The following is a 26,362-nucleotide window of genomic DNA, read 5'->3' as shown; positions in this document are numbered from 1 at the left end:
ATGCTGTGGTTATACATTGATGAACTGTATATTTATTTTCATCTATTTTTTAGCAGTCTTTTTTAGTAGACTGGCCGACTTCTACGTCGTCCAGTACAGATCGGACACAGAATGTGAAGCTCAGGTCCTATCTACGTCAAAAGTCTAACATGAACTAAAAAAAACTTCAGATATAACTGATCTCAAAATATAGAATATTCCAAGTTTTGATTTAAATCTCATGGTTTGATAGGTGCGACTACGCTTTTCTTAAGTCTGCTCTTACCAGGGACTCCTAGGAATATTAGGGTCACAAAACACAAGAATACAGATGTCAAGACGATATTCAAATTTTTTCGAGACGACAAACTGTTTTTAAAGACAGTTCTCATCCTACCTAGCATTTGTACTGCATATACGGGATGTTTGACGATGTACGCCAAAGACAAATTTAATTAAAGAATAAAACCAAATAAAAAAATTTAATATCAGTAGTAATACATAATATCAGCATATTTTAATTTGTGCACTGGTACAAGGCACTCACATTCAGAATTACAACATTACTTTTACAACTAAGTAGATACATTGACGTAAATAGTTATTTGTCAAAATCTGGGAATGTTCAAAACCTTGAGGAATGCACAAGGTTCAATAGCACTTCAGAGAGAATCTATCTTGTGGTAAGGCTATTCTTGAGCCACCTGTTGTAATTAACAGATTTCATTTTCAGAGCATTAAAAACTATAGTTTTAGCAATAATATCCAAACAGCGCCATAATAGTAAAAAGCACATGTAGTGATCCCATAATTTTTGTTCGTGCTTTAATTCACATTTCTTAGTTTTTAACTTAAAATGGCTTTTTGGGACCAAAAGTTGAGAGAAAATAAAAATAGGACAGAGATTCCACACACAAAAGAGTAAGTAAGCAGCTAAATAAAATACCAAAACCAAAAAAAAAAAAAAAATTCAAGAAAAGTAAAGTATTTAGTCATTTTTAATGATATTGTTGAGTTGATCTTTGATTTGTGGCCAAAGAGCATTCGTTTCTCTTCCGCTAAATTTGTAAAGTATTCCTTCTTCATAAAACATCTGAAGAATCGACTCCATATTGCGATGATAGTTCTCTAGTCGTCTTTTGATGACACCGGGGTGATCATCTGGTCTTTGAATCAGAGGTTCTCCAGTCGGATCGTCAAATCCATGTATAAGCGGAGGATTCCATTCAGTATTATACACTCTTCCGCTCGGCATGTGGAGCCATCTACCTGAGATTCGGGAAATGATTTCGTCATCAGGTACATCCAAGGAAATTGCAGCATCAATTTTGTATTTTTTCACGAGGTTTTTAGCCTGCACGATTGTTCTTGGATATCCATCTAGGACCCACCCATTTTGTTCCAGTTTTTTTAATTCGTTGAAGATCAATTCTACAACCACAATATCCGGCACTAAGTTGCCCTTTTCTATGTATTTTTGAGCTTGCATCCCGGCGGAGGTTTCTAAGGCAATTTGTGAACGTAGTAAGTCTCCAGCTGATAGATGCTTCAGATTAAATTGTTTCGATATTCTGTTCGATATAGTTCCCTTGCCAGAAGCGGGTGGTCCAAGAATAACAGTTCTTATCAGTTTTCTAGGTATCATCTGAAAGAAAGAAAAAGAATGAAGATAAAGTTGGCACTATGTCTTGTAGTTGTTTTCACCTTTTTCTTCATTCGGACTCAAATTGAAAATAGCCTACGACTCTTATGTCACAATCTTCACATCCCAAAACTTAAAATAGGAAACAAAAATGCGACTAAGCCACTCTATAGATTATCATTACAGCGAGTGTTATGAAGATGAAAAGAATAATCTAATAATCTGTCGCAAAATATAAACTTTTATCTTTAAAAAACCTTTTTTCTTGAAAACAGGTGACTGCACTGAACAAGAATGTATTCTGATAGGCTACACAACTACCAAACTACATTGTAATATTTAATGCTAGCTCAACAAAAAACCTAAAATAATAAGAGCTGAAGTCAGTGAAAACAAATGAACAGAAATAAGCAACGAATCTGCTACTTTCGTTTGCAATTAATATTTTTAAAGAAATTAAAAGCTCCTTAGAATGGGGAAAATTTAAATATAATCAAGCCATTAAAAAGGCAAAATAAAACTGTAATAATTACGTAACCTTAATTATATTTTTACATCCTAGTTATCTTAAACTTTTGGTAATTAAGATGAAAAACACTATGATTAAAAAATATGAAAGTTTTAAACTGTGTACTAAACGAATGTTTTAGCAGTAGGAGAAGTAGTAGTAGCATGCACATAATACCTTTTGGCTGGTTCAACATCCCCCTCAACATGCCCTGAAAGTTTCAACTTTACACCCTAAGTTGTTCGTGAGATACTGCTGATATGCCTTTTTAACTTCCTGAAAGCACAAAGTGTGCTTTGGTTTAATTCAACATCCCCCTCAGCATTCCCTGAAAGTTTCAACTTAATATATTAGCAAAAGTAAAAGTAGTAGTAGCAGTCCAAATAATAAATTTTTGTTTGTTAAACTCCCCCCCCCCCCCCTAACAATCCCTGAAAGTTTTAAGTTAATGCCATATTCCTTTTCTTAGATATTGCTGATATCCACTTTTGAAAACCTGCATGCATATATTATGTTTGATGTAGTTCAACACCCCTCTCAATATTCCCTAAAAGTTTCATCTTAATACCCGCAGCCTAAGTAGTAGTCGTAGTAGTAGTAGTACTGTGTTCATAGTGCACATTGGTTAGTTCAGTATCCCCTTCAATATGTCCTTGAACTTTTAAATTAATAATCTAAGCCATTTCTGATATAGTGTCCTTTTGACAACCTGCACATAGTGTGTTTGATTTAGTTCGACATCCCTCATAAGTTTCACCCTTAAAACCTTAGTCTTAGTAGTAGTTGTAGTTAAAAGTAGTAGTGAGAGTAGTAATAGTGGGAGTAGCAGTAGCAGTAAGCATAGTAGTGGTAGTAGTATGCACATAATCCATTTTGTTTAGTTCAACATCCCTGAAACTTTCCCCCTTTTTGACAACCTGAATGTACGTACTGTGTTTTGATTTAGTTCATCATTCCCTGAAGGTTCCACCCTTATAACCTGAAAGTTTCACCTTAATATACTTAGCCTCAGTAGTACTATTAACTGTATTAGTAGTAGCAATAATGCGTTTTAATTAGTTCAACGACCTCTAACATACCCTGAAAGTTTTAAGTTAATGCTCTAAGCCACTTCCGATATATTGCTGATACGCCTTTTCGACAACCTGCATGCACATAGTGTGTTTTGATACCCTTTTAATAGTAGCATACCCTTTGAAATAGTAGCAGCAGTGGTACTAGTAGGAGTCATAGCAGTAGTAGTAGCAGCTAGCCTAGTAGTGGTAGTAGCATGCGCATATTCCCTTTTAGTTACTTCAACATTCTGCTCAACATGCCTTGAAACTTTTAACTTAATAGTCTAAGCCATTCCTGATTAGTGTTGATCCGCCCTTTTGACAAATTGCACGCACATGGTGTGTTTTGATTTATTTCACCATACCTCTATACACTGCCTGAAAATTCAGCTTAATGCTCTAACGCTTTCCCGGAGATATTGTTGATATGCCCTTTTGATAACCGCATGCACATAGTGCATTTGGTTTAGAAAATCTTTTGCTTATAATGGAGATCGTCTTGATCATTATACAAAAAATATGAATAATATAAGTCACGAGTTTAGAAACACCACTGGGGCATTTTTGTAAGTCACCATTATGTTTCTCATGTTTTGGAGCACACAGGTGCTTGTTTGTATTGATTAATGTGATAATTAAACTAGTGTTTATTCTCCGAATTTATAAAAAGGGCTCCCTAAAAAGCTCTTGCTAATGGAAGGAACTTTTTATTTGTGTGTGTGTGTGCCCATCTGTGAATAGACAAATAAATAAATAAAAAAATTCTTAATTATGGGAAAGATACTCCTATTCATCCTGCTTTCAATTTAGGTTAAAAAAGTTTAATGATTGTCAGTGAATAGCCCAGCCTACCCTTTGAAACCTCATTGCCTTTCCTGGCAAGTGAATCATATATATCGTTTGCTTTTTCAATAAATTAATTAAAAAAAACTTTTTCGACAAAATAAGTTTTTCAAAGAAAAGTAAAGAACTCCATTAAACCAAAAATTAGAAAAAACAAAATCAAATAGTCTACCAAGCGTGATACTACCACAAATCCGCATAGATAAATAAACGAAGCCCAAAACGAACAGAAATTACAATAAATAACCGAGTCAAACTCAAAACGAGTAGAAATTAACATGAATTGGGCTCCAAGCCCCTAAGCCTTCCCAAGGCCAGAACATAATTTGCACTTCACTGAAAAAAAAATAAACTTTTTTACTTTTATAACTTTAATAAATCAAATAATATTAACATTTTGATTACTAAATATCAGTATATGTATATTAAACTGACAATGCACATTCATTTGTATCTACATTGTCATACAAATACCTGCTATTTGCATTGTGGCCTGCTATTTGTATGCTGGAGAAACATTTTCAGCAATTTTCAACAACATACACCCTTTTAAAAATCTGGAGACACATAGTAGTGTTTAATTTAGTTTCATACCTCCTCTAGTTGACCTGAAATGGAAAACATGACACCATTCGCAAAAAAAAAATCTGTTTACTTTCTTTGATAGCTTGGATACACTTACGCTATTTTGATTCGGTTAAATTTTAAGAGCAGAAGTAACCCCGAAAGTTTGAAAATAATACCCTCGGTCGTTCTTGGGATACTGCCGAGATTCCTTATTGGGAATGAGCATTAACACAGTGCATTTTGATTTATTCTTAAGGCAACATTTAGTTTTTTCAACATAAGGAGCAAATTGGAGGGTGGGAGGGGGATTAGTTGCCCTCTAATCACTTTCGACTATTAAAAAAGGCATCAGTCCTTTCTATTTTCAATCGAATGAGCCATTTTCGAAGTTTCTACGATAACTACTTCGATACGAAGTGCCCTGGTCTAAAAAAAAAAAAAAAAAAAAAAATACACATTGTACTCACATCGATCATTACTATAAAAATGTCAAGCCTTCCAATCACTTTCGACTATCAAAAAGGGCACTAGGCCTTTCGATTTCCAATCGAATGAGCCATTTTGAGTTTCTACGACAACGCATTCTATAAACACCTTATATGTCCCCCAGGGCATAAATTACAACCCTTACCCTAAGGGCTGTGAGGGGGGGGGGTTGTCATCCTCAAAGAACTTTCTACTATGTTGAACAAAATGGCTATCTGAAAATTTTGATTTGATGTGTTTGGGGGAATGGTAGGCGTGAGAGGGGGGTTATTTACCCTCCAATCACTTTCGACTATTAAAAAAGGCACTAGCCCTCTTTAGAACTTTCAAATCTACTGAACAAAATGAATATATCAAAATGGTTATGTGATGTGCTTGAGGGACAGGTAGGCGTGAGAGGGGGGTTAGTTGTGAATAAATCATTTTTAACTATTGAAAAGTGCCCGAGCACTTAGAGCTTCCAATTCACCATGCCCTTTTTGAATTCTCTGCGGCTATACCTTCTACAAAAACCTTATATTCTCCCAGGGCATAACTTACAACCCTTGTCCTGAGGGCTGTGGGGGAGTGTTCTCCTCAAAAACATAATTTCCATCTGAAAATCAACTACGCTGAACAAACTGGGTATCTCAAAATTTTGATTAGATGTGTTTGAGGAAATGGTGGGCGTGGAAGGGGTGTTAGTTGCCTTCCAATCACTTTCGGCTATTAAAAAGGGCACAAGCCCTTCCAATTTGCAATCGAATGAGCCCTTTTCGAAGTTTCTACGACAACTTCTTCGATACGAAGTGCCCTGGTCTAAAGAAAAAAAATAATAAATAATACATTGTGCCAACATTGTTCTTATATACCCGCAGGGCATAACTTAAAACCCTTGCCCTCAGGGTTGTGAGGGAGTGTCCTCTAAAACAAAATTTCTATCTGGAAATCAACTATGCTAAAGAATATGGCTATCTCAAAATTTTAATTGGGTGTGTTTGGGGAAATGGTGGGCGTGGGGGGGGGGGGGCTAGTTGCCCTCCAATCACTTTCGACTATTAAAAAGGCCACTAGTCCCTTCAATTTCAGATTGAATGAATCCTTTTTGAAGTTTCTACGACAGCTCCTTCGATACGAAGTACCCTGGTATGGAAAAAAAATAATAATACATTGTGCCAACATCGTTCTTTACTTAGGCAACGTGATTGCGCTACCTGTGATATTTCTCTGTGTCATGATTTTTTGTTTCGAGCCACTTTTTACGACAGATGTGATCGAAGAGTACCGAGAGGGAGGTTACTTGATCGAAAATTAAAAGCTTCGGGACCTTTAAAGGACCAGTGATGTCTAAATGGTAGCTAGCGCCTTTCTCGTACTGTTTTTCGCCTCTAGGCAACCCATACAGATATTAGGGGTCGGGAACCCATAGCGACATTAAGGGGTCAATATTTTCCCTACAGTCCTAAGGGCAATGCTCCTAAATTATGGAAATTACTTATTGACCAAAGATAGGTTTTAGTAGGAAAGGTGGGCATGTTTGGTTTTGGCTGCCAGATTTGTTTTGAACTCTTAGCGACCATTCTTAAGACCAATATTTCCCAAGGGTATACTCCTGAAATTTACTCCTGAAATTATGAACCACTGTGGGACTGTTTCGCAGTAAAATAGTGAGGTATGTCGAATGACACTGTGTACCGGATTACACTATCTTAGGAAGAGCTCGTGCTCAGTTGGAACTTCAAGGGAGTGCTCGAGGGAGGCAGGGCAAGGAAACCAAATTTTGTTTTGGGGGAGAGGATGAGGGAAACAAAATTTGTGTATCCAGTCCGTCTAAACGTTTTCCCACAATAAGCTCTATAGAAACAAGACAAAAGTGGAAGATGCTTTTCTTCCCTGGAGTGATTTACCAGAAGCATGTATCACCTACAAGGAGCTGACCAAGTGCATTTGTAAAAGAGATTGTGTACACGAGAGCAATTGCTTGAAGTAAAATCAGCCATATACTTTCCGATAAAAACGCAGCATTACTAATTTTGTGCTGTAAATATTTGTAAATTTATTAATGTCGCCATTTTCTAGATTTTTACTCAAAAACGTAAAATCATCGTTGTTTGTGACTGAATCTCACACTCACAGAGTACTAAAGTTTTATTTTTGCTATATTTCTAATAACATGTGAAAATTATTTATTCATAGACTTATTAACTTTCATGTGCATTGTGTAAAGCATTGGTTAGTAATAAAACAGATTTTTCATCATACCAATATATTCTATTTTAGATATGACGTTTTACAACCAAACCGGAAAGCAAATTTACCAATTAAACTGTGAAAAAATCACTTCCAAGAGAGAAAAGGAGAATGAGGGCTTCCAAATTTCTTATTTATTTGGTATTGTTAATAAAACAAAAGGAAAAAAATGGCTTAACACATAAAATATTTTCTAGATAGCGCTGGTATTCTTTTCCTGACAACTGACGCAACCAAGGAACACAACGTGATTTTTGCCTATAAAAAAAAGTTTTGTCAAAGGAAACATTAAAGGCTTAAACCTTAGTTCTCATTATATAATTTCAGTTGAATACAAGCAGTTTCAAATGTAAAATTTAAAGTCTACCTTTCTTTTAGAGGCCACACTGTTCTTTAGAAGCCGCAAAACCGTCAAAGAAGAAATACATTAAAACTTCCGGCAAGACACACCTGTCCCAGATCAATTGTAAAAAGATTAAATAAACATGTCAAGTAAAAGCACCCCCAAAATGAAAAATTTTCAAAACAAAAGCAAACCCGCAGATATAAGGGGTAGTAATATTAATGCTGCTAAATCTGTGGCAGATGCGATTAGGACAAGTCTTGGACCAAGAGGGATGGACAAGATGATTCAAGCTCCAAAGGGAGAGGTAAGACAAAATGCTTAGTAGATAACCCTAATTGAATTCAGCTGTACTTGGCCAGTAGGCTATGTATCCTGGACAAAATATTTTGACTTCAGATTATCCTGGTCCCAAGGCTGTACCAAGAGGAGGGACTAAGGGGGCTTCAACTCCCCCCAATATGTTTGTTTGAATTGTAAAAACATAACCAAAATGGATATAAACAAATTTTGTATGTGTTTTTGAGGTTTCTTAGTGTAACCCCCCCCCCAAAAAAAATGAGTTAAACCCCCTCAAAAAAAAAATTTTGGGTACAGCCTTGCCTGGTCCTAGGCTAGTTTACTTCTACTATTCAGAGGGAAAGACTAAGGTTCCAAAAACAATTCCAAAAAATCATAAAATAGGGTAGGCTATTTACAGAGGACTAACTAGAGAGAAGGAAACATGGGTAAATATTTACCAAATCATATTATTGACTTATGAATAAAGTGGATCTACCACTTGATGCCTTTTTTTATGCTCTTTATAAATATAATAATTATTTTTGTCAGAAATGAGTTTTAGCCCCCACCCCTATATAGAACAAGTCAGGGCATGTATTTGCACATTAGGGGGTGGGGGAACGTTTAACCTTACCTCTCATTTACATCAGAAATAAAATTTACCCCACCCCCTAATCTGCAAATATATACCCTGAACTGGTATATATAGGGGTGGGGATAAAATTCATTTCCAACAAAAATGATTATTAGGCCTATGTTTGTAAAGAGCAAAAAAAAGGCATCAAGTGGTATATTCACTTTATTTGTAACTCAATAATATGATTTGGTAAATATTTACCAAAACATGTAGCCTACAGGGAACAACTTTGACGCTCTAAAAACATGACTAATAAACTAAGCATATGTGCTGATGATTCAAAACTTGGTGAATTTCTAGGTGGTGCTATAATTTAGCAATGATGAAAGTGAACACATCATTTGATGCCTATTTTTATGTTCTTTCATAATTCAATAATTGCTTCCTGGGCTAATTGCATCTTGAGCCCTTAAAAGGGCTCCAAAGGTATTCCATTTTTGTAACCACACAAAGAAGTTATCAACACTAGTTAAGTTACTGAAAAGTTGTTAATAATGTATGACTAGTTTATAAATAAGTTGTTCAAGAGTAATATATTCCAAAAACACTTATTTACAACAATTTAATCCTCATTTATTAGGCAACTCAAATATAAACTGTTTTCCTACTGTTTCTGAATTATGAAAGAGCATAATAAAAGATATCAAATGATGTTCTCACTTTCATCCTAGCTAAATTATAGTGTCACCTAGAAATTTACCCAAAACTTGGTCCTACTGGCACATAGCAAGATGTAGCCTCAATAATGTCTGACCTAGATGGCTTTTGCAAATGGACCAATATATAGAGACTCAAGTTTAATGTTGAAAAGTGTAAGGTTCTCCATTGTGGACAAAATAACCCATGATGGTAATATTCAAAGTTATCAAATTCTGGTGAGAGATAACCAACTTCCAAGAGTACCTCAGAAAGAGATTTAGGGTTGTTATGGATAAAGACCTCAAATTCAACTGCCACACCCATGCTACAGTAGCAGGGGTTAACCAGAGTCTTGGTATCATTAAGCAAACAATCACTAGTAGATCCCCAGCAATAGTGACTCAAATCTATAAAAGTCTGGTGAGACCTAGATTGGAGTAGGCCTATAGAATGTGCATTGCCATGCCAATTAATAAAACAGACCAGATGGCTTTTGAACCTGTTCAGTGACAGGTGACAAAATGCATAAACAGTCTCAAAGAAGGCTGCAGGATGAACTGCAGAGTCTGAAGCTACCAACTCTGACATACTGCCAATGTAGAGGCAATAATATGATAATGACCTATAAGCTGCTCAAGTCTGACAACAAAGATATATTTGAATATATCCTTTGCCCAGTTGTCAAGTACCAGAGGTCATTCAGCAAAGCTGTTCTGCTAGCATGCTAAGACAGGAAAAAGAAACAATTTTTTATATAATCAAATTGTAGGTCTGTAGAATGGCCTAAGAAAGAGGACAATGAGATTTATAACAATTGATAGCTTCAAATCAAATATCAAAAAAGACTGGGCAACAAAACCATGGCTCACTCAATGGGATGCAGCAGATATCCTGCAACCCCATCATCACTAACTGGAGTACACTGGATTTGTCCATATTGCTAACAAGTACAATTTAAGGTAATGTTAATAAAACAATTCTTAATTTGTAATACGCAAAATAATCATAGTTAACACATTTTGAATACAGCCCCACTATACTTTACCCTCAACCCCTTATATAACTTGATTGTTATACCTACAAAATTGCAGCAGTATATACCTAATACTATTTTCTTTTCTCAAACTTCATTTACCTAGGATAGGATTCCATCCATCTTATTTCAATGCACCTAGATGTTAAGATCCTCTAATAGAAATATCATTTTTCAACCTGGGATCCTGTCAATCAGTTCCTGTTGTTGTAAGTGAATTTCATTGGGATCACTACTATTGCCATCAATCAGTTTTACAGGGGTAATACTACTATGAGTGATACCCTGCACTGTTTGGTCATAAAATGAGCAACTGGCATTCTATTATTAATACCTTCCCAATCTAAATAAGACTTAGTAGCTTCCTTATTCATTGTGACCCCTACTCCCTGTCTGTGCATCCTATCATTCCTGTGTGAGTAAATAAATTCTGTATCACCAAATTTTATGTTTCCTACCCCTTGAATATGAGTTAGTGGTGGTGCGTCAAAATGTCAATGCAATAGTTTTTTTTTACACTAACATTCAAAGTTGCAATTTTTATATCCTTTAAATCATTGAAATTATTATGGCCTCATGAAAAGCACTGTTCCAAGAACCAATACAGGAAAAGGACTAACACATCTTCTCCAGTCTACAGAAAGTACTTAAGCTGGCTCATGACCAGACAGCAAGAAGTCCCTGTGACCTTCAGTTTCAATAGAGGCTTTGTGCAGTCCTGGGTCTATCTTGGTCTCAGCATGCTTTTATATGCTTGGTGATGCCAACAATCTCAAGCTTATTACCTCTGACTCATTAAATATTCATGCACACAAATATTAATCCATTACAGGGAGGCAACCAATAATAAATAACTTAGTTAGGAAGAGGTTTTTCAGCCCAAAAATGCCCACCAAAACAGACCAAACCCAGAAGAGTTATCCATTAAGGAAAATCCAGTGCAAAAACTGTGTTGTCTACTAGGCTATAATTTCCTCAAGGAGCACCACTACTTGGGGTTACCCTGCAGTAATGATCTTGATTAGGAAAACTCATGAAAAGTCTACCATAAGGCCATGGAAGCTGGGTTTTGCAGTTAGGAATAGAGATGAAGAAAGGAGCTTATGCCAGAGCAGAGACCCAGAACCTATTGCAGCACCAGAATAGCTCCAATCTTCTACCAGCCTATCCTTGTCAAGACATTCATCAGGGTTCTAGAAATTGCTGAAGCAATATTAATAGAAGTAGTTACAAATGTTTCTGGTGAGCAAGTGGTACTGGCAGACCTTTGAGCAGTATCAAACAATAGGGTATTGGCTGTTAAATCTTACTCATCAACACCATAAAACAAAGCTTTTTCACTAACACTAGTCACATTATTTACAAGAAATCAGATGTGTTATTTTACATTCATGTTAAATGTCTATGTCATGGGATCATTCCCCCTGACTTGCAAAGTTTTTTGAAGCAATGTAGTTGTCTTTTACATGCATTGGATGTACTGGTAAAAAGCAGTGGGAATTGTTGCTGGCCAGTTTCTTATTAAACAATACAGTGAACATTACTGCCAGTGGATTTGTCTACTTAACCAAGGATGCTCCTGATTTCATTATATACATTCTTACAAATCTCTTCAGAATCACGTTTGTTTGTAAGTGTTTATGTGTTTATTCAATACTATCAAGTTTTTTTTTCAAAGGCAGCCAACTTGTTGTCAAGGCTAATTTGTATTTTGTCACATTCTTTTGATAGTACCTGTTATTTCAGATTCTTTTTATAATAGCTGATATTTCAAAAACTCTGGGACTATCAGTAATTTTTTTTTTTTAGCATTTCTCATTCTTCTTTGGATATTTTGAACTCAGTGCTTACATCCAGCATTTACAATAGTTTTACCCATATGCAGAGGAACACTCATCCAATACAAGATTGTAAAAGCTGCATTTTTCAGGATGCTATTTGTGGGTCATTTATTTGGTTATTTTGATGGCATGATAAAAGATGGCAAGGATTTCAATAACTATCAAATGTGAAACTGAGTTTTCCAGCAGAAAAGTCAAAACTTGAAAAAATACAAGATTGCAGAATCCTTTTGGGGCCAATAAAACGAAAGAAATTTGGGGAAAATTAGAACATGTGATGGAAATCTAAAAAAAGAAGAAATGTCTTATATTAGAGTTTCAGCCCAAAGTTGACAAAACATATAATTATTGTGTTTATCCACAGAACATTGTCATGTAGATTCATTTTACCTGTAAAAATGTAGTTTTTTGACGAGCTTGCATCCAAAAGGACAAGATACTTCTGTCATTAGTTTCAGATCTATTCATTCACCAGCCAGAATCATAATATTGCTCAAACCTTTTCTTAGGGATTGCTTAAAACCTTGGATCAAAATAAGAAATTTTCTAATTTATATGTTATCAACCTATTTTTAATCTAAAAAAAAGTCAAATTTTCTAGAGATATCAGTAATTTCTGCATACAAATTTGGTTATCCAGTTTTGTAGGGTTCAAGCAATAACTTTATAGGATTTAAAAAAGAAATGTGCCTTTTTTTTGTAGAACAGCTTAAAGAACTTAACAATTATTCTTACAATTAACAGGAAACTTCTACCAGTTTAAAAGAAACTAGAAACTAATTAAAGCAATTTTCTTTGCAAATATGTAAATTATAAGAGATATTAAGTCTAAAGCTGCATAAAAAATGGATGGATATCACATTCCAGAAACACTATGACTGCAAGAAGACACTCAATGCCAGCAGGCTTGGGACTGGTTGTTAAATAGAAAGTGTATATATCTTCACTGCAGGGAAGGGAGAGTAAGAAAAAGTAGGCAATAAAATTGAAGTTCTGTCATTTTTTTTTTACTTAACATTAGTTTTCTTACTTTTACTCTGCTCTGTGTAAGTGTACAAAACTTCCCCCTCCCCTTGTACAGAGGGTTATCACAAAAAAAAAAGAAATCTGTTGTATGCTCTAATACAATTTCTGTATGCCCAATTTTCTTTCATTTATATTAGGGCTTTTTCCTCCTGATGACAGAGTGCTAGACAAGAAGATTTAGTGTCTTAGTGGGGAGGAGATGTGTAAAATATTTATAATTTTCATACTTATCATAATGTGTTACCATGTTTCAATAGAGTTTGGTGGAAAGACAGTGGTTATTTCACCTTCTAATCTTTTTAAAGTCTGGATTAAATTTGACCTGTGTAGGGGGGAGGCAGGGAGTCATGCAATTCTCATTGTCACTATGTCTTCCCCAAAGGCTTAGTCTGATCTCACCTATTTATAGTGGGAAGTAAGAGTTATCATCTCTGTTGTGCTTTTTGAGTATATTGGCATGATCCAAGGGCTGTGAGGGGGGAAGGCTGATAAATATGTGGCATTAAAGCATAAAAAGATACCCTAATTTAACTTGGTGGGATTAAGAGCTTGTACCCTAGTTGTTGGTTTTGGGTGTTTAGTCATAATTCAGCCCCTTCAAGGGATAGGAGAAGGAATCTCTAAATATATCTCATCAGGACATCTGCCAGGAAGGGATATCAGATACCAGATTAAGTCAGCACTGGGTGATTATGAAAGATGGTCCCTAAATTTTTATCATGAGCATGTATAACAGAAAGTGTGCCATATTCTAACGAAACTTGGTAGGTTGTAAGAACTAGGCTCTTATTTAGGCCTTTTTATGCCCTGTAGCTGATCTGACTACTTTAAGAGGGGGAGGAGGATTCAAAATAGCTTAAGTAGGCCCTAGCTGGGGCAGCCAAATCTCTTCAACAAAGCCTGGTCAATAGCTTTGGTGACTGTCTTAGGTATCTATGCTTGGTCAGACCTCTGCTAGGGAAGGGCCACATTCTTGTCATCTAAGTCCATAAGAACTGCCTTGGGAGTTTCAGTTAAATTTTGTAGGGATTATCTGCAAGTATTTTAATTTAGTGTCTGGTAACTGGGACCCACCACTCACATCTACTGTTATGCTTAATGGGACTATGGTACTAGAGTGGTAGTTTTTTTTCATCTGAAAGCTGTTTGATCCATAAGACTTTTGTTTGCTAAAGTACAAAGGACAGTAAATATAAAACCTGTTTTTTTTTTCAATTGGGGTACTAATATAAACACAAACGTCTTAAAAATTAAGAAAAGTTGGGAACTCAATTTTTAGCAAAATAGACCTCCTTATGCTGTCTTGCAGTTTTAGTACTTAGTGTGTTTATTTACTTAGTTTACGCCAAGTATGTGAAATATCGGCACCAAATTAGCCAAAAATATATATCATCATGTCCTGATTACTGTAGTAAAAGACAAACACTACAATTAATTGGTAGTAAACTGGGTAAAAAAAAACCAGCAAATGAATGAGTATTAATATAACCCTGACATTTTGTTAGCAAATAGGAATTTAAAAGAAATGCATAGATCATGAAATAGTTATAAACCTAATCTATGCACTAAAATATTAATTATTAAAATCATTCAAGATTAAACACTTCAAATTACTAGTCTATTGAGATACCTATAAGAACATTATAAGAAGACTAATTATCCAATTCTGTTATATTTATCTGTTTAGTGTTTCAAACTTAATTTGGACGTCACTAGAATCACTATTTTCTTCTGATTCCAACAATTTCACTTTTATTACTTAATTCTTATTAAATAAAGCACAAATATTCAATTAAATAGATCAAATTCAAAAATTAAAATCTAGGTTTGATGCACATTCATAAAAGGATTTATTGAATAATAAGAGCTTATTTTGAGGGTATTCCTTCCGTTTACACTAATTGCATAAACAGAAAATAAGGGGTGAGGGTCTGAGGGCATTAAGATATTGTTTGGATTTTTTACAAGTGAAAAGTATAGTCAAATTCATAAAATTAGTTCTTGCTTTTGTGTTTTGTTTCATGGTTCAGAAAGGAGTTTTTTGCTCAAAACTGTTTACCTAGATATTAGTGAAAAACTAAAAGAAAAATCATAGAAAATCCCAGTTTTCAAATTAAATAGACCTAAGAATGAGCTAGGGGGTAAAAAGTGTTTTCATTTTGATTACCTTAATTACCTTAAATCACAGCTTGGAGTGAAATAAGGACTTTCGATCCTGTTGAATCACTCCTTGTGATGACTGTTGTAGTTGGTTAAGTTCTGGTGCTTCCCAGTCAAACTTCCACGGTGTATCTTTCCACTCAGCATCCAGATGGCGTTTGAAAGCATCTGTTGATTCAGCAGCAACAGTGTCCTCCTTGAGGTTATTCTAGAGGTTCTCGATTCCGATTCAAGAAGAAATTGCATCTTGCTCCAGTTGTAGCGTGATGTTTGCGGCTTCGTCTAGGGTGTCCTTGTGTTTTGTGGGAGGTCTCGATCTCCAGGATCTCATTTTCTCGATTGGTTGAGAGGAGTTTGTGCGCCTGGATCATGTCTCCACGTTTCCATCTGTATACTAAGGAGGGGAGGTTGAGTTCCTTCAGCCGTTCACTGTATGTCTTGTTTTCTATGCCGGCAATCATCTTAGTGGCCCTTCGTTGGATTTGCTCAAGAACTTTCTTGTCCTCTTTGAATCAAGGGGTGGCCAGTATCATTCCCACCTCCAGTCTAGGTCTTACTAGTCCTTTGTAGAGTTTGGTGATTACGTGTTTACTCCTACTGGTGATGCTATGTTTGATGATGCCTAGGGCTCTACTAGCATTGGCTGAGATGTTCTGTGAGTGGGAACTGAATTTCAACTGGGAGTCAACGATGACGCCAAGGTCTCTCTCCTCCTGGACAGGCTCAATTGTGTGGTGACTTCCAGAATTTTGGGTCATGAGGTACTGATTTGGGGGTTTTTGGGGTTTGGGGTTTTTGTGTCCGAAGTGTATGACCTTGCATTTTTCTGCGTTGAATTCCAGCAGCCATCTTTTGACCCAAGAGCACATGTGGTCGAGATCAGTTTGGAGGGATTGGATGGAAGAAGAGATGTTGGCAGGACCTATGAGTTTCGAATCATCCGCATATAGGGTGGTTTTGTTGCTGGTGATGAGGGGTAGCTCATTTATATAGATGTTGAACAGGGTGGGGCCCAGGGCGCTGCCCTGGGGAACCCCACTAGTGACTTTGATTTCGTCAGAAAGGACATGGCTGTTTGGTCCGGTTATCACTTTCACTTGCTGTGTTCTGTCCCTCAGAAAGTCCTCTGTCCAACTGACCACTTGTGGACTGACAGATAGAGTAAGTAGCCTGTGAATGAGGTATCAGTGACAAACCTTGTCAAATGCTTTGGCTAGGTCCAACAATGTTATATCCACAGGTAATCCTCTCTCGAGTAGGTCAGTTACAAGACTATATGACTCAAGAAGGTTTGCTTCCACCGATCTCTTTGAGCAAAAACCATGCTGACTACTGCTGATAAGTGAGTTGGCCTCAAGATGGTTAATGATACGCTTGATGCCTTTGGTATTTTTAAGAAAACATCTATTGAGGAAAGAGATTCACAGAGAAAGGTTGGAACAAAAAGTAGGATTTAGGTTTGAAGGTTTATCTTATTTGTTTTGATAACTTTTAGTGGCAAGGCTTTTTCTGTGAAGGTGTCCTTTTTTGGGGCACCTTCAATGTTCAAACAGTGCAGGTAAAACTCTTCCCCTGGGTGATGGCAACTTTTGTGTGTACCTAATGGCAGAAGTGACACTTACCCAGATGCTAACCCAGAAGTTTTAAAAAGTATGCTTGAACTCGGGGGGCATGGGGGGATTGCCTTCCTAGATTTTGAAAATACCTGTTTTTGCTATATTCATTTTTAAAGATAAAAAAAAATCAAGAATCACCTCCCCTTCACTAGATTTTGGAAAATGTCTTCGTTTTTGTATCTTCATTTATAAAAGGCCAAAAAAAATCCTTGCTGTGTTGCACTTTCTTCCCCTTTATGTACTAAATCAGAATGGCTCCATTCCAGGTACCACTTTTTAAAAGTGCCAATGGAAAACATATGATGTTTCAACTTAAAAGTATGCACTAGATAACTTTTTTTTTATAATTATGGTAAACACTGTTTTATTAACAAGCAAAAAGTTATTTGCCTTTACTTGCAGCAATAAGTAGTAATTTCCAGAACCTGATATATTGTAAGTTTCAGTTGTAATTTTGAGACAGAAATAATAGTTCTCATTTTATTCAAGTTTTTGTTTTATTCAAGATGTACTTGTCTATGTTTTGTGAAATGCAAAAATTCGAGATTGAGATGCAAAAATTCAGGATATTGTTAGTCCAAATTGCCTGCAGTAACTGTTGTACAGTATAAATTTCAAACATGTCGAAAAACAAAAAAATTGTGTTGAGTTTTTTACTGTTAACAACTACCAATTATCAGTACAAGGTAGGTATTTTACATATATAAAACATAATGCAGATAACCTAGTATTAAAAGCTTTAATTCCTAACTAATTTTGTTTGTGAGAAAAGAGGATGTAACATATCTTTAAGAAAAACAACGGAAACTTCTAAACATCTTAAGAACCAAGTAAGGTATCAATTCGGCTGTAATCAATCTATAGAACTTGTTTAGTTTAATGGTTTTGGCTTTAAATCTAAGTTTTTAAATGAATGTCATAGAGTGACATCAAATTACTGCAGCCAAAATGATCGAATGATCTCGTGTAAAAGTGTGGTTGCAAATAAAATATACAATATAATTGTTGTTGAATGAGTTTCTGTTTTTTATTTTATCCTTGTATGTTTTAGGTTACAATTACAAATGACGGGGCTACCATACTAAAGCAAATGAAGCTCCTTCATCCATCAGCCAAAATGCTAGTTGAGCTCGCTAAAGCACAAGATGTTGCTGCTGGTGATGGCACCACCACTGTTGTTGTCATTTGTGGGAGCTTGTTAGAAGCTTCATTGAAGCTCCTTGAGAAAGGAATTCATCCAACTACTATTTCTGATGCTTTTATGAAAGCTGCTGTAAAGTCCATAGAAATTTTAGAAAAAATGGCAATTCCTTTGGATTTATCAGACAGACAGAGTCTTTTGAAGAGTGCTACAACTTCACTGTCATCTAAAACAGTATCTCAATATGGTAATTTGGCTCCAATCGCTGTCGATGCTGTTTTGAAGGTTATTGACCCAGCAAAAGATCACGACGTGGATCTCCATGACATTAAAGGTAAAATCTATATTTAAAAACAAATATTTAGATGAACGAGTATAACTTTTTGTGTTTTTATGTGGATTTGCAGGTAGGTTAACTTTGAACTTTGACTTTATTCAATATAAAATCTCATGCACACTTGCCTATGTGTATTTGCTCACAAGCACAAATAAAACTTGTTGATTGTATTTTTTTTTTATATTTTTCAAATTATAGTGTATTGTTTTGTTATTTTCATTTAAAAACTATGCCTTTTATATCCTCAATGTCTATCAGTCCCAGTGTAGCCGTATGATGCTGTACTTGTAGACCTGGCCAAGTAATATTTTACATGTAACTTGCAAACAAAATGGAAATACAAAAAGGAGCATAATGAGTATCCTTGTAAAAAAAAGTTATTCAACATGTTCAGGTAGGAGGGAAAGCTTCCATTTTAGAGTGTAATTCAGATAAGTAACGTTTTCTTTATGAATAGTCTGAATTCAATAGTCAGACCCCTTTCCAGATCATGTGACTCAAGACAAAATATTTTGCTTGATTAGTTATCTATCCAGTACAATACGTATATAAAATATTACTCTGGATTTACTCCCCCCCCCCATCATATCTTCTTTCTGTCTTCCCCTTCTCTCTGTTTTCTCCTTCTTTCTCATCCCTGCTAAAGTTAAGGGATCAAGAACAACTTTTAACCTCGCTTGTACTAATTACCTTGATTAAGAAATTTCTGGGTAAGAATATATATCACAAAGCTTCATCTGGCGATCAGTTGCCATATGGAATAAGCTCTTGGCATAGGATTTTGCCCAGAAACCCTTGTTTAAAGCGGCTTGTTTGCTCTTTTATGCAATAGTTTGAATTTAACAGTATTACTGCCAGGACTTTACTTTTACTGGTGCTGCAAATTTTGCAATTAAAAAGTATCATTTCCATCTCGATTCTATGGAATTTTCATTGTAATCTCGCGTGAGTCAACGTAGGTTAGCCTAGTTATGGCAATCTGATAGGATTATTACGGATAAATAAAAGTATGTTGAAGCTTGTTAGTTCACTGAAAGATTTACCCTATTATCATTCTACCAAAAGCTGCCTTATTCTGACAATGTACCCCACAGTCCTCCGCCCCCTCCCCCCCTGCTGGTCCCATGTGTAGTTCTATGATATATACAAAACTAAAAGAAAACACCACAGCAAAACAATTATTACTTTGTAATATGCAGCATGTTTCAATTAATCAACTTGTAATGTTTCCTTCCATAATTATCTACATCGACATAACTGAATATCATCAACTCTCGACTGGACCCACCCGTTATGTGAAGCGTTACAAAATGAAAAACAGAAGAAAAATGTTATCAAAACTGTTTATGGAACCATGTCAGAAACGCAAATATCATATTCGAAAAGATGGTAGAGTAAAGCATTTAATGGTACTGCTTTTGTTTTGGCGATATATTTTCCTTTTGAGCAGCTCCTAATCTACAACGTTCTCAAACTTATTGGATCATATATTTCATCATCTATTTTATGTACATTGTTTGGAGCTTACACACTTTCGAAACTTCCTGCTGTAATTTGTTTTTTTACTTTTATTTTTTCTTTGTTTTTCAATAGAATTACAATCTCTTTCAGTAATCCAAAAACTTGGTGGTACCATGGAGGACACGGAACTCATTGATGGGCTGGTTTTTCTTCAGAAAGCAAGCAATATTTCTAGTTTAAGCAAAGTAGACAAGCCTCGCATTGGACTGATCCAATTTTGTATTTCACCACCAAAAACAGACATGGATAACCAGGTACTTTTTCTCTGTCTTCTTTTTGCGTATTAGGAGGAAAGTTTATTACTTTCTTATTAGGAAGTAATGATTAATTTGGAAAAATGGATGGCCAAAAGCTTTAAAAACGCTAAAGTTTAAGAAAAATACCAGAGTTTAGACAGACTATTTGGAAAAAAAGGCATTTTTGTAATTCATGTAAAGTTGTCGTTTTAGTATTGTTAAGATTATTTTGAGGCTTTCAAAGGGAAAAAGAATAAACATTTCTACAAAATTATCTGTAGATATGTACGAGTACTTAGATTATTTAAGTTTTACGCTTAAGCAACTATTCCACCGAGCTGTAGATACGTTAGAATTTTTATTACAGGATTAATCATTGAGCTAGAAGGGAAGAAGTTAAGTCAGAAGTATGACAGCTTGTTGATAGGCGGCAAAAAAGAGAAGGAAGATTCTTTCTAATGTTCACGCGGAACACCAATATTGGTGCTCCCAAAAAAGGAGCTAGAAATAGCTTCGTCCTCTCCCGTCTTTACTCTAGGATGAATCAACGTATTTCCGAGAAACTACAACTACTGCTACTACGTACTAATTACTGATGTACAAAGCTTCCTGATGTCAACACTGCTACATACACTCTTCTCCCATCCCATACATTCAATGCCCGCTTCTTAGAACCCGCCCAAGAAATTTCCATGTTCTATAAATATTTATTTGCGATGTCTTCTCACGCCACCTGCTTTCCGTTTAGTCCTTGACGGTTGGCCGAAAAGTACAATCTTCGGCAATCTATCATCCTTCATCCCCACAACGTGCCCTAGCCATCTCAACCTTTCGTTCATTATAGCCCTAGAGAGCGGTATTGAACCACATTTTTCGTACAGCCTATTGTTTGAAATACGGTCAGTCAGCGGGGTACCCAGAACAATCCTTAAGCAATTTCTCTGGAAAACGTCTAGCAAATCTTCATCCGCTTTTCGGAGCGTCCATGCTTCAGAGCCATATTTGACCACTGTCATCTCTGTAGCTTCTAATATTCTAATCCTTGTTTGAAGACTTATCTTCCTATTCTTCCAAACTTTTTTTTAACTCTGATAAAACACCCTGAGCCTTATACCCTAGGCTATTCTACTTTTAACATCTTCACTGCTCCCACCATCTTTACTAATAATACTACCAACGTAAGTGAAGCTGCCCACCTGATCAATCTTTTCATTACCCAACGTCACCTTTTCATCTGCACTTATTCCTAGCCTTAGTGACTTGGTCTTCTTAATATTAATTTCCAAACATATTCTGGCACCATGAACTTGCAAACCCTGTCAAAGTTTACTGATTTTTCTCATAATTGCATCTAGGATGCTTAAATCATCAGCATAATCTAAGTCCAGGAGAATTTCCTCCCCATTTGATTCCGTGGTCTCCCATTGCCTTTCCTGTGCTCCTTAAAACAAAGTCCGTCAAAATAATCCATATAAAGGGGGGTAGAACACGGTCCTGCTTAACTCCTGATTTAATACAAAACCAGCTGCTAACCTCATTTCCTACCTTAACCGCAACAGTGTTATTCTCTTACATAGCCCAAATCACTTTAGTGTTTTGGTCTGTTATGCCATACAAGGATAAAACCTTCACTAAAGCTCTTCTATCAACAGAATCGAACGCCTGCTCATAATCTATAAAACTGAGGACCAAAGGTGTTTGAAAACTCAGGCACTTCTCAATTATTAGCCTAAAAGTGAAAATTAAGTGGCTTAATTAAGGTTTTCCTAAAATCGTTTGGTACTTCCCTTTTTCAAAAACCATATTCATAATCTTCAGTAACTTATTTCTAACCTCCGAGCCATCATATTTAAGAAACTCATTTACCACCCTATCAGCACCTGGAGCCTTATTATTTTTTAATCTTTTTAGTACTGTTGCTAATTTCTCCTCACAAAACAAATCTTCCTTCACATCCAAGGTATCACATTTTTTTTAATTTTCCTCTATATCTTTTCCTGCAACTCTATCTCGGTTTAGTACATTCTCAAAATATTCTGCCCATCTCTCTTTAGCTTTTTCCTTATCACTAATTGCGGCCCCATTCCTATCTTTAACTGGGCCAAGTTCGGATTGACTACTCCCTCTCGATTTATTAACATACCAAAACAATATTTTACTATTATGCCGTCTAGCTGCATCTTCCTGATCCTAAGAAAGTTTATCATTGGTTTCCACTTGACACCCTCTTAGTTCATATTTAATCCTGTCTGCGCTTTCTTTATATTCCTCCTATTTTCATGTAATCTATCACTAAGATAATTCTTGTACAAGTCCCTTCTCCTTTCTATTAACATAAAGCTTTTGCACTGATATTCTTAGCTGCAGTTCTAGCTTTCTTCCCTAATACACCATCAGAAACTTTACAAATTATTTTTCTAAAATTATTCCAAACACCTATGGCATTGTAAAATTTTAAACTCTTTAAGTTTAGCATTGAAATGTTACTGGAAATTTTCTCTCAAATTCTCATCCTGGAGTCTACCAACATCATAACTTCCCGGGAGGTAGTTACCCTTCCGATATTTCAGCTTTAAATTAACCCTTGACACTACTAGATGGTGGTAAACATATGCAAAATTAATATCCCAATAAAGGCGATTTGGTACATCTTGTATTCTGTGCTTGTTGACATAATAGTTGAAAATGCTGATCTCTATGACCGTTTTGAGGTTTAGTCTGTTTGAAAGTATGTAAAAGGAGTCGTTGGAAGTTTGATTAGTGGAATTACTTTTTTTTTGTGCCAGCTTGTGAGAACAAACTTTTAATTATACTAATAATGTAATATGTAAGTGTGGCAAGATTTTAAAATCCTATGAAATATCTCGTAGACCAGCTACTGGTCAAGTTGCTGCTGATTGAGTGAAAAGTCTTCGTTGACTTCCATCTCAAACCTTTTAATGCATAAACATTCCTTCAATGATAAGCAAACAGCAACGCCAAAACTTCGGAATAACAGAAAATACCTTATATGAATGAATCAAACCTAAAACAAACGTGAATTAGAATTAATGGTGTTCTGACACTTTCTCTTAGGGGGGGGGGATACAGCTTCATCATCTTATAAAACCCAGGTATTTAGTTTTTGTTAGATTCTAAATATGTATGAAAAATCTCGAGAGGGACCAACTAACTAACGGAGAACTATCGGGACTTCAGGCTAATGAAGTTTAGGGAAGAAAACTGCCGTGCAGCTGTGTCCCACTATAGATGTCTTGTTTAAAAATTGTTGATTTTTTAGCCTGTTGCGTTTACACAACTTCACTTCATATCTGCTTTATAGTTTAAATGCCTAAAACTTATGGTAGCCCTACATGTATGTTAAAAAAAAAAAAAAAAAAAAAAAAATAAAAAAAAAAAAAAAAATATGGTAGAACTTGCTATTTCGTCTGGATATGAAATGCAGAACATTTTTTTGTGGGTAGTCATTGAAAATTTAGAATATAGCGAATTTTGAAGGGAGATATGCATCCACTATAATGCATATAATCGTAGTTCCCTTTATGGTAGAGAAACACTTAACAGAAGTTTTTTTTGTTGTTGTTTGCTTTCTTAAATATTAACGTCTCAGTCTTTACACTGGTCACCCTGTGTGTTTTTACTTCTTTTTTTCTTTCTGTTAATATATCTGCCCTCTCCTTCCTTCCTCTCAGAAAATCCTCAGTATGCCCCTGTTAATTAGCACTAAATTGTGTCTTTTAAACAATGATAATGACCACCATGTACAAGAATATCTTCTTTTTTAGGTTGTCATATCCGACTACGCAGCTATGGATAGAGTTCTCCGTGAAGAACGCAAGTACATCTTAGACATTTGTAAACAGATTAAGGCTGCTGGTTGCAATGTTTTGCTTGTTCAAAAGTCAATCCTTCGTGATGCTGTTAATGACCTTGCTCATCACTTATTAGATAAGTTGAAAATCATGGTGATAAAGGACATTGAACGGGAAGATATTGAATTCATCACTAAAAGTCTAGGATGTAGACCTATTGCGAGTTTGGATCACTTTCTCCCGGAACATCTAGCGTCGGCCGATCAGGTTGAAATTATTAGCGACGGAACTGGAAAACTTGTTAAAATCACAGGTCTTCAGGGTGCTGGTAAAACTGTCACGATCATTGTAAAGGGTAGTAATAAGCTTGTTATTGAAGAAGCAGAAAGATCAATCCATGATGCCCTTTGTGTCATCCGATGTTTGGTGAAGAAGCGATTCCTAATTGCTGGTGGAGGGGCTCCTGAGACAGAAATCAGTCATCATCTCTATCAATACGCCCAAGGTTTGTCTGGAGTTGAAGCTTACTGTTTTAAAGCTTATGCCGAAGCATTGACGGTTATTCCATACACTTTAGCTGAGAATGCTGGGCTTAGTCCAATAGGAACAGTTACAGAGCTTCGAAATCAGCATGCGCTTGGACTTTTTTCATCTGGTATAAATGTCCGAAAAGGCTCAATCACTAATATGATTGATGAGAATGTACTCCAACCACTTTTGGTATCTACAAATGCTATTATGCTGGCCACTGAGACGGTCAGGTCAATTCTTAAAGTGGACGATATTGTCAATACCATTAGATAAAAAGATAATAAGTTTCGGTAATTTCTCCATTTTTTTTTCTTATAACAATAAATTTGCTGCTTCTATTTTTCTTTACTTTTGTATATTGTAGAATGTTAGTATGTCTTGCCATTGGGGGAGGGGGTATTTGGCTCCGGGATTGGAAGACCCAATACCAAGATTCTGAATTATTATGATAAATTTTATGCTGAACCCCTTATTTCATCTTGGTCGTAAAAGATTCAGTGATTTTACTGTTTATGAAGTTTTCAAAATAGAAGAGACTGACTGCTAAACAAAACCATATCTGCTTCCCTTTTCAATTGAACAAAACGAGAAAAGGCAAGTGATTATTCCGTAACACTTCATGTTTGACTACATTTTTCAACAGTACTTTCAGTTCAAGCTCAGCAATAATAAGACAGTAAGCAAAGCTCTTCAAATCCGCTGACTCTAAATCATTTCAAGGCTTCTCAAAGTAATTTTACCAACATTCAGAGTTTGATTATACAGGGTCTTTCAGTGTTAGATATTTTTCGGTTGGAGGAAAAAACTTTGATTGATCTAAAGAATAAGATAACGGTTGAGGACTATCACACTAGAGCACCAGCAAGGGATATAGTAGCCAGACATTGACCGAGACCAGTCAATACTATCATACGAGAGAAACGGCACCTTTTTCGAAATTTGAATAGCTTCGTAAAGATTATTTTAATTCCCAGTTTTTATTGTGAAAAAGAGGTAGTGTTTTAGTTATTGAATTGATCTGTACCTTTTGAAGACCAAAGTCAAAGGTTCAAATGGAAGAGACTTAAGGGTGGTGAGTGAAGGAAAGACAGACGGTTCTCAATAAGAGGTTTTTCAATGGTATTTCAAGCTAAAGTTTGCGGAACGCATTTCCCACCTTTTTGGTAAAACAGGTTAGGGGTAGGGACGAATGAAAAATAGAAAGAAAAGACTATTGACTTTGAGAGTAGAAGAAAGATGGAAGTGTTAAGGTTGATTGCAGTCTGGGCAAGTGTCCATATGTGCAAGTGAAGCAAAAAGGAGATAGCTTAAATCAATAATGGTAGTTGGTGTTCATTGTTGAAATACAAAATGGTTTCGAGTAGACAGACGATTAGCCAAAAAGATTATGAATTTTTTAATATCTATTTGTGAATTTAAAAGTTGAATCTATGGAATTTCTAGTGGCATCTAATCGCGTGGTTTTCGTTAACATGGCATTCACATGATGGCCAATCTTATTGATTATGTTATTGTAAATCAAAGGCTGGCAGGATCGATACAAGATGCTAGTGTATATAGAAATGCTGTTATCGCTATCAAACAGTTCGTGGTAACGAACTGTAAGTAAGGAGCGACCCGGCTCAATAGTAACCGAAACTCTAAAAACGGGTTTTGATACCAATAGATACATCAAAAGAATCTGATTTTAATGCTGATTTCAAATATATAAGTTTCGTCTTACCCACCAGAAGTTACGCGCCTGAGAAAATTTAGATTTTCGAAAAAGGGGGAAACACCCCCTAAGGGTTATGGCGATCAAGTGATAATCGCACTATCAGATTCAACATGCCAGAGAACCCTATTGTAAAGGTTTCAAGTTCATATCTGTAAAGTTGTGGAATTTTGTGTTTTCTGAT

The 26,362-nt window shown here is 35.8% G+C and overlaps 1 protein-coding gene and 1 pseudogene across 4 annotated transcripts; one reads left to right on the top strand and one right to left on the bottom strand.

Moving 5' to 3' along the window:
• Window positions 1-401: 401 nt before the first annotated feature.
• LOC148955240 (GTP:AMP phosphotransferase AK3, mitochondrial pseudogene) lies at window positions 402-15,298 on the bottom strand (annotated as a pseudogene). 3 transcript variants are annotated; one of them, XR_016142936.1, is made up of 2 exons: window positions 15,278-15,298; window positions 402-1,624 (listed from the first exon to the last, which is right to left on the bottom strand). The product of XR_016142936.1 is annotated as a GTP:AMP phosphotransferase AK3, mitochondrial pseudogene, transcript variant X3 (transcript). The 3 variants fall into 3 exon arrangements; XR_016142935.1 differs by lacking the exon at window positions 15,278-15,298 and adding an exon at window positions 8,773-8,859; XR_016142934.1 differs by lacking the exon at window positions 15,278-15,298 and adding an exon at window positions 7,677-7,707.
• On the top strand, window positions 7,595-24,802 carry CCT4 (chaperonin containing TCP1 subunit 4). Its single transcript, XM_089101132.1, has 4 exons — window positions 7,595-7,959; window positions 17,938-18,361; window positions 19,976-20,139; window positions 23,907-24,802. Exons 1-4 carry the CDS (start codon window positions 7,795-7,797, stop codon window positions 24,735-24,737), a joined length of 1,584 nt encoding a protein of 527 aa, XP_088957258.1. The 5' UTR covers window positions 7,595-7,794; the 3' UTR covers window positions 24,738-24,802.
• The last annotated feature ends 1,560 nt before the right edge of the window (window positions 24,803-26,362 follow it).

This window comes from Artemia sp. Qi Xiang Cuo, chromosome 2 (genome assembly GCF_049724085.1).
Source record: "Artemia sp. Qi Xiang Cuo chromosome 2, ASM4972408v1, whole genome shotgun sequence".
Classification (NCBI taxonomy): domain Eukaryota; kingdom Metazoa; phylum Arthropoda; class Branchiopoda; order Anostraca; family Artemiidae; genus Artemia; species Artemia sp. Qi Xiang Cuo.
Note: the sequence above shows the minus strand (reverse complement) of the source record. Positions and strands in the feature narration are given on the sequence as shown.